At 43.4% G+C, this 16,105-nt stretch overlaps 2 protein-coding genes across 2 annotated transcripts in view; one reads left to right on the forward strand and one right to left on the reverse strand.

Moving 5' to 3' along the window:
• The window catches only part of LOC117731368 (low-density lipoprotein receptor-related protein 1-like), an 83,994-nt gene extending 78,317 nt beyond the window's left edge, over nucleotides 1-5,677 (forward strand). Inside the window, 12 exon segments of the mRNA XM_034533686.1 lie at nucleotides 39-145; nucleotides 573-692; nucleotides 824-1,000; nucleotides 1,129-1,269; nucleotides 1,352-1,525; nucleotides 1,765-1,926; nucleotides 2,032-2,215; nucleotides 2,298-2,405; nucleotides 2,497-2,570; nucleotides 2,671-2,764; nucleotides 3,688-3,832; nucleotides 3,933-5,677. Of these exon segments, the coding sequence (XP_034389577.1) occupies nucleotides 39-145; nucleotides 573-692; nucleotides 824-1,000; nucleotides 1,129-1,269; nucleotides 1,352-1,525; nucleotides 1,765-1,926; nucleotides 2,032-2,215; nucleotides 2,298-2,405; nucleotides 2,497-2,570; nucleotides 2,671-2,764; nucleotides 3,688-3,832; nucleotides 3,933-4,073 (1,627 nt within the window). The 3' untranslated portion in view covers nucleotides 4,074-5,677.
• An 80-nt stretch (nucleotides 5,678-5,757) lies between these two features.
• Nucleotides 5,758-10,269, reverse strand: LOC117731369 (E3 ubiquitin-protein ligase DTX3L-like). The gene is made up of 6 exons (XM_034533687.1): nucleotides 10,168-10,269; nucleotides 9,830-9,879; nucleotides 9,620-9,673; nucleotides 6,627-7,718; nucleotides 6,300-6,517; nucleotides 5,758-6,200 (listed from the first exon to the last, which is right to left on the reverse strand). The coding sequence occupies exons 2-6, from the start codon at nucleotides 9,863-9,865 to the stop codon at nucleotides 6,131-6,133; spliced, it is 1,470 nt and encodes a 489-aa protein (XP_034389578.1). The 5' UTR covers nucleotides 9,866-9,879; nucleotides 10,168-10,269; the 3' UTR covers nucleotides 5,758-6,130.
• Nucleotides 10,270-16,105: the final 5,836 nt, after the last annotated feature.

Consider the following 16,105-nt stretch of genomic DNA (forward strand, 5'->3'; position numbering starts at 1 on the left):
AGCATTGACAAATAGAGCTTTTACATGTCCTTCATTAGAAAAATGTACTGGGCCGACTGGGGGAACCATCCCAAGATTGAAACAGCTGCTATGGACGGTACCATGAGAGAGACGCTGGTGGAGGAAAACATTCAGTGGCCAACTGGTAAAACATGCACACACGTACATAAGTATTTCTCTTTACAAGGTTAATTTATTGGTCATTGGTCACACCACAGGGTTGCTCAATGAAATGTAAGTTGTAGTACTTTCATGCTACTCACAAATAGAACATAAATAAAAATATTTAGAATAGAATAAAATCTATATAAAATAAAACAAAATATACAGTAACTTATATACAAATCATTTATATACATATACTGTACGGGTACTACACTTTGGTTTAGAGAGGGAATGAGGGTAGTGCAATAGGTACGGTCATGTCCAAAGCCAGCATACCAGATAGTTCCATGACATTTAATTATGATGGAGTGTGTCAAATGTGGATGAATCATCTGCTTTATACTAAATAAAAAATGTAAATCGTTAATCTTTCAAACCTTTTCTAATCCTCCTCTCTCTCCGTATAGGTCTAGCGGTGGACTACTTCAACGAGCGTCTATTCTGGGCCGACACTAAACTCTCCTTGATCTGCAGCGTGAGGCTGAATGGCAGCGATGTGGTTGTGGCTGTAAACAGCATTAACAACAGTTGAGTGGCACATTCTGTAATCTATACAAGTTGCAATCCACATCAGCGATCAGTATTTATTAGTCAGGAGGTGGTGCACAATGTAAGAATGTGTATTTTTGCATTTAACATGTCTCCTCTATTTCTACAGAGCTCCACCATCCCTTTGGCATCGATGTCTTTGAGGACTACATCTACGGCGTCACCTACATTAACAACTACGTCTTCCGAGTGAATAAATTTGGCAAAGGCCCCATTGAGAACCTGACAACTGGAATGAACCACGCCACAGATATAGCTTTGTACCACCGCTACAAGCAGCCTGAGAGTGAGTAGGAATCAGACACATCTCTCAACGGCAGTAATGCTCACTGAAACTAAGACAGTGAAGAAGAGATCGTGATGGTAGCTAGTTATTTTCTTCCTATTTTGTAATGCTGGTTCTCTTCCTGTCAGTGATCAATCCCTGTGACAGGAAGAAATGTGAATGGCTGTGTCTGCTGAGCCCCAGTGGACCAGTCTGCATCTGTCCCAATGGACGCACGCTGGACAATGGCACATGTGTGGAGCTGCCCACTCCCACTCTGTCTCCTATCTGTGAGTAAAAACACACAACACACTCACCTTTTTCCGGCAGCTGAACTCATTCTGTATGACTAAAAACCGTCATGCTCTGCAGCTCCTCCCAGTGGTCCCTGCTTGGTCCAGTGTATGAACGGTGGCAGCTGTTTCCTGAATGCCCACAAGCAGCCCAAGTGTCGCTGCCAGCCCAATTATGGAGGAGATAGGTGTGAGATTGACCTGTGCAGGGACTACTGCAAAAATGGAGGCACATGCACACCTTCCCCTACAGGTAAGATATGAACATTTCCTGCTGGTTTTGGCATTGTATGTTAACTTTCTTTGACTTGTGCAGTATAAGATAATAGTAGTTTAATTTAAAGTTTAAATGCCGCTATTTCGGCTAAAGTATGGCTTTACGGGCCACAATCGTGTTTCTGTTGGTCCAGTAATATGACACATCCTTTCTCTCTCATCATCCCTGTTTAGCCTTCCATTTATTTATCTCTTCATATGTCTTTCCTTCCACAGGTTCACCTACCTGTCGATGCCTGACAGGCTTTACGGGGCCAAACTGTAACCTGCACACCTGTAAGGATTACTGCAAAAATGAAGGCAACTGTACAGTCAGCGCCGGTAACCAGCCAACCTGCCGCTGCCCCCTTTCATTCCTCGGCGACCAGTGCCAGTACAGTGAGTGTTCCTACTATCTAGCCGAAATGTTGAATTCAAAGTACCTCGAATATGTCATGATGTGGTTGGGTAGCAGTGCACTAACATGTTTATGTGTGTGAGCAGGAAGCTGTGAAGACCACTGTCTGAACAAAGGTACATGTCTACAGAGTGAAAATGGCTCAAAACTGTGCCGCTGTCTGCCTCAGTACACTGGCAGCACCTGTGAGATTGACAAGTGTCACTATTGTCGTGACGGCGAGTGTATCCCCAGCAATGGCTTCACGTCTACAGGGGACTTCACCTGTCGGTGAGACATGTCACTTACTCAACACAAATAGGCACACAAACTTTGCTACTCTGCTACTCACAATGTGTTCTGTCTTCTACAGCTGCACAAATGGAAGAGTCCAGCCCAGCTGTTACACATGTGATACAAATGAGTACTGTGCAAATGGCCAGTGCTCAATAAACTCCATCACCCACCTTCCAGAGTGCAGGTAAGGAGCAGAGTCTGAATACCTTCAGTGCACCATTGCATACATGCAGGGAGTGCATATGTCCATTTCCTCTCTTCTTGTGTGTTTGTAGATGTTCACCTGGCTGGGCGGGGCATCGTTGTGAGTCCGTAGCCACCAGTGATAGTGCTTCAGGTTCAGGTGGACGTAAGTCGACACTTCTCCCATGACATCAATAATAGAAGTTCATTGAATGTGATACAATTCTCCATGCACTATTCTTATGTGTGTGTGTGTGTGCACGTAGGAACAGCCTCCATAGTGATCCCTGTGCTGCTGCTGTTGCTGCTGGTTCTGCTGGCTGCAGGAGCGTTGGTCTGGTATAGAAAAAGGATGAGAGGGTGAGGAACACTCATTTTAAAACAAGAGACAGTTGAGACCTTTTCAACGTTGTGTTCCCTGTATCCCTTCCTCTTTCTTCCTTTTCCCTTCTTTCCTTTATTCCGTCTACACTTGTCCTCTCCTCTCTGTAATGGCATCTCTTCTGCTCCTCAGGTCTAGTCGGCCCCACAAAACCTGCTCCAGGCGCTTGCGGTAACGGTTGCCAGGGTTACACTTTCCTTCCATATGCTCATTCAGTTCTGCATCCTGATGCTTTCTCTTTCTCTGTCTCTCCCTTACCCATAAGTCTTGGTTGCTGTACAGTGTTTGGTCCTTTGTTGAATGTCGTGCCATTCCCTCAGATGTTCATGGGAGCTATAGCTCATCAAGCTCCTACAGTCTCTCTCCTATTTAATTGCCCTTTTCAGAGCGGCTCAAGGGCAGATCTATTGAAAGGATGCATTGAATAGATCTGCCTGTGCACTAGCCTGTGCTGTAGATCCATCATGCTGTTGTCCATCATATTGTGCCATATTGTACTTACTGTGCTGTGCTGTGGTTGGTATTGTGGGAGATGGACAGTGTGACAGCATTCTTTCAAACTCCGATTGGAAAATGCAGTGTGAGAAATCCAACATTTACCAGAGACAATGCAGACATTCATTGCATGTTTAGGAGGATTTAGTGTGGATTTATTGTGGCTTTAAAAGATAGGCTGTACATTAGCAGTCCTGTCCTCTGTGTCTGGATCTGTCATGAGCCACATGAATGCTGGGTTTGTGTTGGTGCTGTGGCTTCATTCACTCAGCCTGGGTGGTGGTGAGCCATGGGATGCCTCTTCCCTCCCTTCATAATGTGGCTGTCTCCCTGCTTGCACCGTTTAGGCTCTTATAACCTTGAAAAAGACACAATGGTTTGACTCTGCCATTCATATTTTGTTTAGGGCCAAGGGCTTCCAGCACCAAAGGATGACCAATGGGGCCATGAATGTTGAGATAGGAAACCCTGCCTACAAGATCTACGAGGGCGAGCCGGATGACGATGCCGGGGAGCTGCTCGACGCAGACTTCACGCTGGACCCAGACAAGGTAGAGAAAAATACTAGGCATGCATATATATATATAGACACCAATGTAGTAGCCTCTGCTCATACTGTATGTATAATATCTAATGGATGGTTCTTTTCAGCCCACAAACTTCACAAACCCAGTATATGCCACTCTGTACATGGGAGCGCACAACAGCCGCAACTCTTTGGCCAGCACAGATGAGAAGAAGGAGCTGCTATCACGTGGAGATGAGGAGCCCCTTGTGGACCCCCTGACATAGACTGTCCATTGGCCTGGATCACAATATTACAAACACACCCCTCTTCTTGCCTTTTAAAGAAAAACAAATGAAAAAAAATCAATAAAAAGTGTGAGAGAAAATTGATTAAAAAAAGTGTGAACACTGTATAAAATGTACAAAAATGAAGGACTACTTTTGTATGTGATTGCAGTATTATATTTTGTTCTTTTGAGATTCCTCTGGTCAAAAATGAATAACATTTTCTATGAGAGATTTTTAATTTACACTTTGTCCCTTACCCTTTACCTAAATAGCCACTACCTCTGTGCAAAATGAAATGGAAACAAGGAAATCTGAAGAAAAGATGCTATCATTGGAGCAATTTTAATTTTTTATTTTTGTATGAATTGTATAGAAAAGAAAAAAACATTGTTCCATTTCACCAGTGCCAACTGTTTGTTGTTTGTGTTAACTTTGAGCGGGAAAGGCAAAACTCAAAGTTTTCTAAATCGGTACATATGTTGTCTTGCTGGAGTGTCTTAGCAAGACTGTGTGAGACAGATTTGTGACGGCACCATTTGTGTAGAGCACATGGAAAATGTCAATACCAGATGGCAACTATAGTATTTCCACATAATTTCTTTTCAGAGAACAATGTTCATGAAATGGTTGTGTTGTCTTCCTTGCACAGAATTCATATTTTACGGCATAGTGTATACCGTAGGCTTTATACCGTAAGATGTAAAACAGGTATGTTTGTTTTTATCACATTGTATGACAGTTAGAGTCATGTGTTGCTGAAGTGAGAGGATGAGAGGTGCTTTTGGTGTGTGATTATGGAGTTAGAGAGTGAGGAAGTTGGTCATGGGTTAAACATTCCAGCCAGAGTGGTGGGTGGAGATCACAGATGTACAGAGATGGTTGTTGCCTGTTCATAAGAGTCTTCCTTCACAGAGAAAGGGAGGCTGCAATTATGGTCAAATTGAAAGAAAAGATGGGTCTTTTCTTTGTTCAGTCCATTTTTTTTGTAAAGACCAGATATCATCTGTATGGCTTTGTGAGTAGATGAATCTTTCTACTTTTAGAGGATCAAAGTCTGTACGCTCACAGTTTTGTAATGACTCAAGTGCATTATGTTCATTTGGTCTGTGCTCTTCTTGAGCTCTTTCTAATCTCTCACTCTCCTCTGTGCCCTGCTGCTGCTAATGCTTCCATTCTGGTCGCTCTGACACGTCTTTACGCTCAGCCTGTTTCAAAATGCTGCTTTCTGTCAGAAATGTGTCAGCCATATGTTAATGCATGTGAAAAGTAACACCAATCTTTAATGTAACTACAATAACGAAGTTTTAATTTTGCTTACCTGTCAGCAAGTGATATTTTACGCTGTTGTATGTTTTGACTTTAATTGAGAAGTACAATCATTTTACCTAGAGAACATTTTTGCTAAATCATACATTCATTTTCAGAATTGGTTTTGATTAGTCCTTGTTTTTTTTCTAATGAAAAATGACACATAGCTTTTATAGTACACGATGCATGGAGGGTCATACTTTCTTCTGGAAAGAGAATAATGTTTAATTTTTGCTGGAGTACTTTACAAGCTCAATAACAGATATTGTTATAAATAAACATTTTAAAAATTGTACAGAAAACAAGCCTTTGTGTTTTGTTTTTCCCAAAATTGTTTGCTGATATAGTGACAAATATTATGACTCAATGTGGGTTGGTTTAATCATTTATTAGACAAATTGTAAATCAGATTGTGTGTACTGTAGACATAGCGTTCAATTTATGAATACAAATATCAGTTATTCTGTTATAGGTTGAGAAACTTTAGCAATCAACAAAATAATGAGAAAACCCTTCTCATCAAAGAAAGTTAAGTTACATTCGGCTAAACCATAAAATCTTAAGCTGTAAATGCTGTCCGACACCTCAAAACAACCCTTACTGATAATATAATAAATTACAAGAGAAGAAGCTACACAGCATAAAACACAACGATATGAGCATTCTATTAATTGCTTGTTCTACATAATCATCTTAATTCTTTTTGGGTGAAAACATCTCTCCTCTGCTACTTTGTATGGAAGTCTTCACACGATGCCTTTAGCCTTCAGCTCCTCTTTGACTCTGCCCAGGTAGCGATCATCAGGATACCCAAAACTGTGGAAGCAGAGTAATGCAAAACAAGTGTTAATGCAAAACATTATCAACATTTCAGCAGAAAAAAACAGTAAAAAAGAAGCGGTGTGGCTACTGTACCCTGCTGCTCCTCCTGTCATGTTGGTCTTGTGGTGAATGTCGTTCCAGGTCACTTGGTTGTCCTTCCCAGTCGTTCTGGATGTCCCAACAGTGAAAATGAGCCTCTGGTCAAATGCTTTCTTCAACAGCTTTAGCACTTCGTTGCCCTCTTTGTTGTCTGGCAGGTATGCTGTTCTGGTTAAACCATAATAGTGCTTCCCAGGATTTGAATGTTTTTTCTGCAGAAGGAAAACGAGAAGTAAAGATAAATGACAACCATATAAGAAATAAACTTAAAAGTTACCAAATTGACAAAAAGTCTCAACATATTTGAATGCAGCCATTTACCGTCTGTACTCCACTTTGAATATTATAGTAGATGGTTATAGAGCCACAGTCCGGGAATCCAGGGAGGGGTGACGGAAAACATGTCCACTTCATCTCTCCATCTGGCTGGTCTCCCTCTATCAGACCAAATATATCTTTGCAAACAGGACAGGTGGGTCCAATGACTTGTGTTGATTTTTCCAGGCATTCTGCACAAAATTCATGTGTACACTTAAGCTGTTTCTTATTGGTACACTTATCCATGCATATAGGACAGTTTTCGTCTTCTGCTGGGTCGCCTGCTGTTGCTCCCCCTCCTGTGGCTGCTCCAGTGTTGTATCCAGATTGTCCATCTAACCCACGTCCACCAGAGGCTCCCTCTGACTGATTTTGCCAGGTGAAGCTCATAGGGGATGTGGCCATCTTCTGGTACAGTTGAAGAAGAGCTCTGACAGCGTGGCTCACCATTGACACGTTTCCTTCTAATCTGTTGTGGTAAGCTTTGATTTTGACTTTGCCCTGACCCATGAATGATTCTTTAAAGTCCACATTGAACTTAGTTTTGATCTCAGCTACTAGGAAGGAAGTAGTCATCCGCTCCCAGTAGCTCTCCTCCATGGTTAGTCCAGCATTGACAAGAGGGTCTTTGATGCTCATGCCAAAGTTCGGTGGTGTGTCTTGAGACAGCCATGTCGACTCTCCATTTGTTGTTGCGGTTAAGGACTTTCTGATGACATCTTGACTTTGTCTTGGCCCACATGCAGTAATTTCTTCAGAGGATACTGTAAGCAAAAGTTTGTTTTCCTTTCTCTGGATGATATTCACTGTGTCCTCCCACTCTTCTGGATTTACTTTCTTGAGAGGAATAATTGAGCTATTTGATTCACCCAAGGACTTCTGGACAAGGCTTATGAACTCAGAGAGAGCTTTTGGTGGTCTTCCATCTTTCTGGTCTTCTTGAAATGTCACATTTACCTCTGCCATGATTTTTACACCATTTTCTTTCTCTATACGTTTAATTTCCTCCTTGTAGATGTTTTTCACGTACCAGAAATGGTTCACTGGGACAGAGCAAGAACCTTCCTCCTCTCCTGCTGTAGAAACTGCACTTTTCTGAAAAAAATACAATGTACTAACTTAGTAAAAAGCCATAATTTTCAATGTAATTCATTCCTACAGATTCACAACACAGTACATACATCATGTTGCTGTGACACAGATGAAGGAAGAACATTAATGGAAGCTTCCTCTGGAGCTGGTGAATTAACCCCTCGCATTGGGAAAGAAACAGACAATATTTTGACTGTTTGTCCATCTCGCCCCTTCAGTTCTTGTCCATTTAGTTTCTTAAGCTCACTCTGGGCTTAAAAAGAAAAAAGAAGAAAAACACAAAATGTATATAATAAGTAACTATTTTGGGGATTTTAAGAAAATAACTATATATACACTGCCGGTCAAATGTTTGGGGCCACCTGGTATGTTGATGTTTTTTCTTTCCTTCAGTGATGACTATTTCAGAGACAAAAAGAGTATAATTCAGACACTACATTTATTATTTACTTTTAGAATAGTTTTTGCCCCAAAAGAAGAATTACTTGAATAACATGTGTGTTTATTCAAAGTCCCCACAGTGTTACATGCAAGGGGAGAATACTGTTTCCCCCCAAATAACCGTTGTTTTTTTATTTGCATAAATGGCCCAAGCTCATTCTTGTAACTCAATGGTGCATTTGGGCTCCTAATATTTTGAACCCTCCGCAGTCTACTCAGATTGAATAGTTTTACAATGTGATTTATTTGTCCATATTTTTTCCATCTGATATTCATTGATCCAATTCCAATACTGCTAATCCGTTACTAACCTTTCATTTCTATTGTGATGTTTTAAGAATAGCTGTTCTTTTTCTCTTCCTGCCCTTTCAATTGTCAGTATGGTCTAGCCGTTGTATAGCGTGTTGTTCTCCATTTACAAAACACAATTTTTTTTACAAACCCTTTCATACAAAATAACATATATTTGTGAAGAGGACTTTCTTCAACCTAAAAGCATGACAACTACAGAGCAGTCCTGTAGTGGCTGAGAGCGGCACAAGGCTGTAGTGGATCAAGCTTTTGTGGGGGGGGGGGGGGGTCCCCAAACCTTTGACTGGCAGTGTATGTGTTTGTATATATATATATATATATATATATATATATATATATATATATATATATATATATATATATTCAACGTGTAACTTTCATACTATACCTGGAGCGGGTTTAAAAATAACCACAGCACTCCCGTCTTCATGGACATGTGACACTTTGCAGTCCGCGTGGAATGTACTGTTGTTGACCCAACTCTGAAGAAGTTTCTCCAGTTCCAGCACTTTTTTTTTTTTTTTTTTTCTGCTGTTGAAATCCCTCTGACCACTCGACTGAGAAAGTAACTTGAACTTCTTCTTTGTTCTATTATAAAGTCATCAGAGCCAGAAAACATGTTAGTTCATGTAAATGCATTACTAAGCAAGATAGTACAACATCCTTGATGCCATCCAGCTGAAATGGTCTGGTTTGACTTTTTTTGGGTCATATTTTGTTTTTGCATGTTCTGTATATGACACGCGCTGGTCTGTCAACCTCAATTACCTCCGCGTTCACCTCGATTGCAGACATGATCCACCGACACGTTCAATGTTGCATTAATAAAGGGTTATTCATTTGTTGATGTCAATAATCATCCCATTGATTATATAAGCGAGCACAGGACCCCAGAATAGCGCCACCCAGTGTACATATAGAGTAAATAAATGTAATTACCACATTTGGCTCTTACAAGTTTTACATAATATTGATAACCTGGTTGTAATGCAATGTTAAATATACAGCAACAAATAACAGGCCGTGAGAGACTATCGTTCTGTCCTAGGAACTTGTGACTGGATTCTCACTTTCACTTTATAGAAAAAAATACATCGGTTTTAAAAATGTATAAAAACTGCCATTGAACACGTAGCTAAACAAACACCCACCTGAGCATACTTGTCTTCAGACATCGGAGGCTGCTCCTCGCTTCCGTCAGTAAACTACAGGATATTCAAATAAAATGGCAGCGTGTAACATTTAAACGGAACAGTCACTGTAAATATTCACACTAAACACCACAGCTCCCGAAACAGTTGTCTTTCAAACTACTATTTTTAGTCGTTTAACGTTAGCTGTTAGTCCAGCTAACGACTCACCTCCATGGGCTCCACCTCTGCGTCACTGCCTGACATTTTGAGTCTTCTTACTTTAACACAGAGAAAATCATAGTCACTGTGTTGTCAACCAACAAATATGTATTTGATGTCTTTTTATAAAAAAACGGTCTAATGTCAACATTATGGTCAAAATGAATTATATCGCTTGCCTTCACTTTCGTTTACGGCACGCTAACTTCGATGGGTTGTAAGTTTAATTGCCTTCTTATTTCCTCAATCTTCCACACCACGTTGTGTCACAAACTTTAGATAAACTTGTTGAGCATACATACAGCACGTAAAATATGAATATGTATCGCTCATCCGAGTCGACTTACCTTCACTTCGCTCTGAAGTTAAAACGCAGCTTCTTCCCGATAATTCAAAGTGAAAGTGTGAAGCTGCGCGAGACGAGACACGTGACGTCACCGTATGGGCTCCCCACCAGAGCCACCGGAAAAAACCGAGATGGCTCCAAATCCAAGCCAATAGTTTTGTTCGTTTGAAAAAAAGATTTTAAACTGTAAATATAAAATCTGCTACTGAAAAATGAATAAATATATTTTATTAAAAAAAAAAAAAAACTGAATCTAAATTATATTTAAACCAACACAACTTTGTATACACTTTTTTTCATTTTTCAATGTTCAAGATCAAAACTTGAATTTTCAGGCTCAAATCTTTTTTTCAAGAGAACAAAACTATTGGCCTGGATTTGGCTCCATAGAGGAGCCAGATAAATGAACTGCAGACTTTTCACTTATAGTGAGTGAGGTTGTCTGTATTGTTTATGGGATATAAATTCAGCTAATCGAAAGATTATTGCAGTTACAAGTGTGTCAACATCGGTATTTATATGCATTTATATCCCAGACCTCAACATATATATCTCCAAAAGGCTGTCTGACCAGGAAAGGGAACAGGAATGTGGTAACTGTGGCGTTAAAGAACATTTCGAACATATGTTGTTCACTGCAACTTGTACGAAGCAGAAAGAAAGACAAAGTGATAAGCCAGAGATGCTAGACGGGATATTGGGTAACGGACAAAGGAGACGAGTAGGAGTCAGTTCACTTGTTTCCCTTTTTAAACAATACATAAGAAATAGGGTAAAATGATATGAGGTTACTTATCCTGTGGAGGGGTGAACCTCAAGCTGTATGCGATATGAATACAAAGAAGAAGCAACAGACAAAGATGATACATTTATGGGAAGACATTTTTCTCTCCCTTTTTGTTGATGCTTTAGATGCAAAGGAAGTTACATCTTTGAAAACCTCAATGCAATAACTTGGACAAAAGATTGTGAAGTAAAAACGTGTGTCATCATCATAACGGTAGTTTACTGTTAAATGCTTAACATTGGACCAGTACAGTGGCCCTCAGCAATTGCATCCTTTTGTGCAGAAGCTAACTTATCGTTGATGCCCACATGTGAGTGATTAATTGATATGTGAAGGTTCTTTATGGTTACTTATTTTTTTTATTTTGTACTGTTAACTGTCATAAACATGTTTAAAATGCCATAGTATAGTCTGCCATAAATTAGTTGATAGTATAGTATTTTTTTAATAAAAATGTCATAGTTGAATATACCGTGAAAAGAAATTAGCATGATGTATATCATACAAAAGTCACAGTATTGTCTTCCATAAAAAAATGTCATAGTATAATATGCTATATAAATGTCATCATATAGTATGCCATAAACTGCACACACTAATTTTCTCTCGACTTTACGACTGTAACTCCCTCCTTTCTGTCATAAACCAAAAGTATATCTCTCGCCTCTAACTAGTTCAGAATGCAGCAGCTAGGCTTCTTACTGGTTCTAACAGATGGCATCACATTACTCCAGTACTGCCTCCTCCACTGGCTTCCTGTTCGTTTTAGAATTGATTTTAAGATTTTGCTGATCACGTTTTAAAGCCCATCTAGGTCTGGACCCGAGCTACATTAATGACAAGTTAGCCCCATATGAGCCAGCTTGCAGCCTTAGATCCTCATGGGGTCCTTCTGGGGCTCAAGGTTTAACTCAAAGGGTGACCGTGCTTTTGCCATCAGGGCCCTCGACTTTGGAACGACCTGCCTGAGGAGATAAGGCTCGCAGAATCAGTAACTTCTATTAAACTTCTTAAAACCCATCCATCCATCCATCCATCCATCCATTATCACCCGCTTATCCGGGGTCGGGTCGCGGTGGCAGCAGGTTCAGCAGGCCGACCCAGGCCTCCCTCTCACCCGCAGCACTTTCCAGCTCATTCTGGGGGATCCCGAGGCGTTCCAAGGCCAGCCGGGAGATATAATCCCTCCAGCATGTCCTCGGTCTTCCCCGGGGCCTCCTACCAGTTGGACGTGCCCGGAAAACCTCTAATGGGAGGCGTCCAGGAGGCATCCTGACTAAATGCCCGAACCACCTCAGCTGACTCCTTTCGACACGAAGGAGCAGCGACTCGACTCCAAGCTCCCCCCTGATGTCCGAGCTCCTTACCCTATCTCTAAGGCTGAGCCCGGCCACCCTACGGAGGAAGCTCATTTCGGCCGCTTGTATCCGAGATCTCGTTCTTTCGACCCAGAGTTCGTGACCATAGGTGAGGGTTGGAACGTAGACCGACCAGTAAATGGAGAGCTTTGCCTTCCGGCTCAGCTCCCTCTTCACTAAGACGGACCGGTACAGCGCCTGTTTTACTGCTGCAGCCGCACCGATCCGCCTATCGATCTCCCACTCCACCTTACCCTCACTCGTGAACAAGACCCCGAGATACTTGAACTCCTTCGCTTGGGGTAGGCAGTTTGCCCCCACCTGGAGGGAGCAATCCGCCGGTTTCCGGCAGAGCACCATGGCCTCAGATTTGGAGGTGCTAACTCTCATCCCTGCCGCTTCGCACTCGGCTGCAAAACGCCCCAGTGAATGCTGGAGGTCACGGTCCGAGGAGGCAAACAGGACCACATCATCCGCAAACAGCAGAGAGGCGATCCCGAGACTCCCAAACCGGATCCTCTCCGCCCCCTGGCTGCGCCTAGATATCCTGTCCGTGAAGGTCACGAACAGGACCGGTGATAAAGGGCAGCCCTGGCGGAGGCCAACACCCACCGGGAACGTGTCTGACTTACTACCGAGGAGACGAACACAGCTCCTACTGCAGGCGTACAGAGACCGGATGGCCCATGCCAACGGGTCCGGCACCCCATACTCCCGCAGCACCCCCCACAAAAAACCCAGAGGGACCCGGTCGAAAGCCTTCTCCAGGTCTACAAAGCACATGTAAACTGGTTGGGCAAACTCCCAGGACCCCTCCAGTAATCTTGCGAGGGTAAAGAGCTGGTCCACTGTTCCACGACCGGACGGAATCCGCACTGTTCGTCTTGAATCTGAGGTTCGACAAGCGGTCGGAGCCTCCTCTCCAGCACCCTGGCATAAGCTTTTCCCGGGAGACTGAGCAGTGTGATACCACGATAGTTCGAGCACACTCTCCGGTCCCCCTTCTTGAAGATGGGAACCACCACCCCGGTCTGCCAGTCCATGGGCACTGTTCCCGACCCCCATGCGACACTGAAAAGGCGTGTCAACCAAGACAGCCCAACAATGTCCAGCGCTTTCAGCATCTCAGGGCGGATCTCATCCACCCCTGGCGCCTTGCCACCAAGGAGCTTTTTGACTACCTTAGCGACCTCTGCCTGGGATATGGGTGAATCCACCCCAAAGTCTTCCGGCGCTGCCCCCTCTCCGGGGGACATGTTGGCCGGGTTTAGGAGTTCCTCAAAGTGCTCTTTCCACCGCCCGACGATGTCCCCAGTCCGGGTCAGCAGTTCCCCCCCCCCCTGCTGAGAACAGCCTGGGGTAGACCCTGCTTTCCCTTCCTGAGCCGTCGGATGGTTTGCCAGAACTTCCTTGAGGCCAACCGAAAGTCCTTCTCCATGGCCTCCCCGAACTCCTCCCATGCCCGAGTTTTAGCCTCCGCGACCATCGTCGCTGCAGCCCTTCTGGCCCGCCGGTACCCGTCAGCTGCTTCAGGAGACCCCTGGGCCAGCCAGGCCCGAAAGGCCTCCTTCTTCAGTTTGACGGCTTCCCTCACCCCCGGTGTCCACCACCGGGTTCTAGGGTTGCCGCCACGACAGGCACCGATGACCTTCCGGCCACAGCCCCGAGCAGCCGCGTCCACAATAGAGGCTTTGAACAAGGTCCACTCGGATTCCATGTCCCCAGCCTCCCTCGGGATTTGTGAGAAGTTCTTCCGGAGGTGGGAGTTGAAGACCTCCCGGACAGGATCCTCTGCCAGACGTTCCCAGTTTACCCTCACTACACGTTTGGGCTTGCCAGGTCTCTCTAGCCGAGTCCCCCGCCATCTGATCCAACTCACCACCAGGTGGTGATCAGTTGACAGCTCTGCTCCTCTCTTCACAGTGTCCAAGACATACGGCCGCAGATCAGATGATACGATTACAAAGTCGATCATTGATCTCCGGCCTAAGGTGTTCTGGTACCAGGTACACTTATGAGCCACCTTATGTTCGAACATGGTGTTCGTTATGGACAAACTGTGGCTAGCACAGAAGTCCAACAACAAAACACCATTCGGGTTCAGATCGGGCAAGCCGTTCCTCCCAATCACGCCCCGCCAGGTTTCTCTGTCATTGCCCACGTGAGCGTTGAAGTCTCCCAGGAGAACTATGGAGTCGGCAGGCGGTGCCCTTTCCAGGACCCCTCCTACCGACTCCAAGAAGGCCGGATACTCCGAAATGCTGTTCGGTGCATAAGCACAAACAACAGTCAGAGCCTTACTCCCCGCAACCCGTAGGCGCAGGGAGGCGACCCTCTTGTTCCCCGGGGAAAACTCCAACACAGCGGCGCTCAGCCGGGGGCTCGTGAGTATCCCCACTCCCGCCCGGCGCCTCTCACCCTGGGCAACTCCAGAAAAGGACAAAGTCCAACCCTTCTCCAGGAGCTTGGTTCCAGAGCCCATGCTGTGCGTGGAGGTGAGCCCAACTATATCTAGCTGATACCGCTCCACCTCCTGCACCAGCTCCGGCTCTTTCCCCGCTAGTGAGGTGACGTTCCACGTCCCTAGAGCTAGTCTATGCTGCCGGCGATCGGCCCGCCCGGTCTACATAACACCCGACCCCGATAATTCTCCCTGCGGGTGGTGGGTCCACAGGGTGACTGCTGCTCCATGCTGTTCTTTCGGGCTGAGCCCGACCGGGCCCCATGGGCGAAAGCCCGGCCACCAGACGCTCGCCGACGAGCTCCCCTCCTGGGTCTGGCTCCGGGAGGGTGCCCCGGTTTCCCTTGTCCGGGCAAGGTGGCTACAATCCGTGGGCTGCTTATCATCAGGGTTCTTCTTTATGGCATGGTCTTTTTTGCCTTTGGTTTTCTTAAATGTTTATCTGTATTGACGTTATGTATGTCTATGCTTTGCTTCTCTGTAAAGCACTTTGCAAACGCTGTTTTTAAAGATGCTATATAAATAAAATTATTATTATTAATATTATAAAAGAATATTATACAATATGTCATACATTTTTTTAATATAGTATGTCATAAAAAACATGTACATGTCATAGTTCATCTTGCCATAACATTATAATTCAGTATGCAATACAAAGTGTAGTATAGTATGCCATAAAATAGTTATTAACATGGTATGTCATCAAAAAGTTCACAGTATAACATAAAAATGTCATAGTATAGTTTGCCTTAAAAAAAAATCATGAAGTATGTCATAAAAAGTCATACTATATATGTCCATGATATAGAGTGTTATATCACAGTATGTCATTACAAATTATAGTATAGAAGTCATAAAAATGTAATGCCATGCAGATTTTCATAGTATAGTATGCCATAGCTTGTGGGATTGATTGATATGTGGTGCAGTGACTTTCTAGATCTACAACCACAATAAAGATTATGGATTTTTCTTTATTAGAACTGCAACGATTGGTCAACTAACTGATGAGTTAACCAATCGTTGCAGTTTTTTTTTGCTAATGTATTAAAAAGGCAAGACAAATGGCAGAAAATGCCATTTGTCTTGCCTTTTAGTTTTCAGCCTCTAAAATATGGAGAAATGTTTTTTTCTCTCTTTTATTCCAAATTAAATTGTGAATGACAAAACAAGAAATCTAATACTGTGATTTAAAAAGAAAATATTGTATGGTATACTACATTATGACTTTTTTACAACAAATGTTACTATGACCTTTATTTACAGACTGCACTATGGCATTTTAATGTATGGCATTATTGTGACAATTGTATGACCTTTGTATTGCATA

The sequence above is a fragment of the Cyclopterus lumpus genome, chromosome 5 (assembly GCF_009769545.1).
Source record: "Cyclopterus lumpus isolate fCycLum1 chromosome 5, fCycLum1.pri, whole genome shotgun sequence".
NCBI lineage: Eukaryota > Metazoa > Chordata > Actinopteri > Perciformes > Cyclopteridae > Cyclopterus > Cyclopterus lumpus.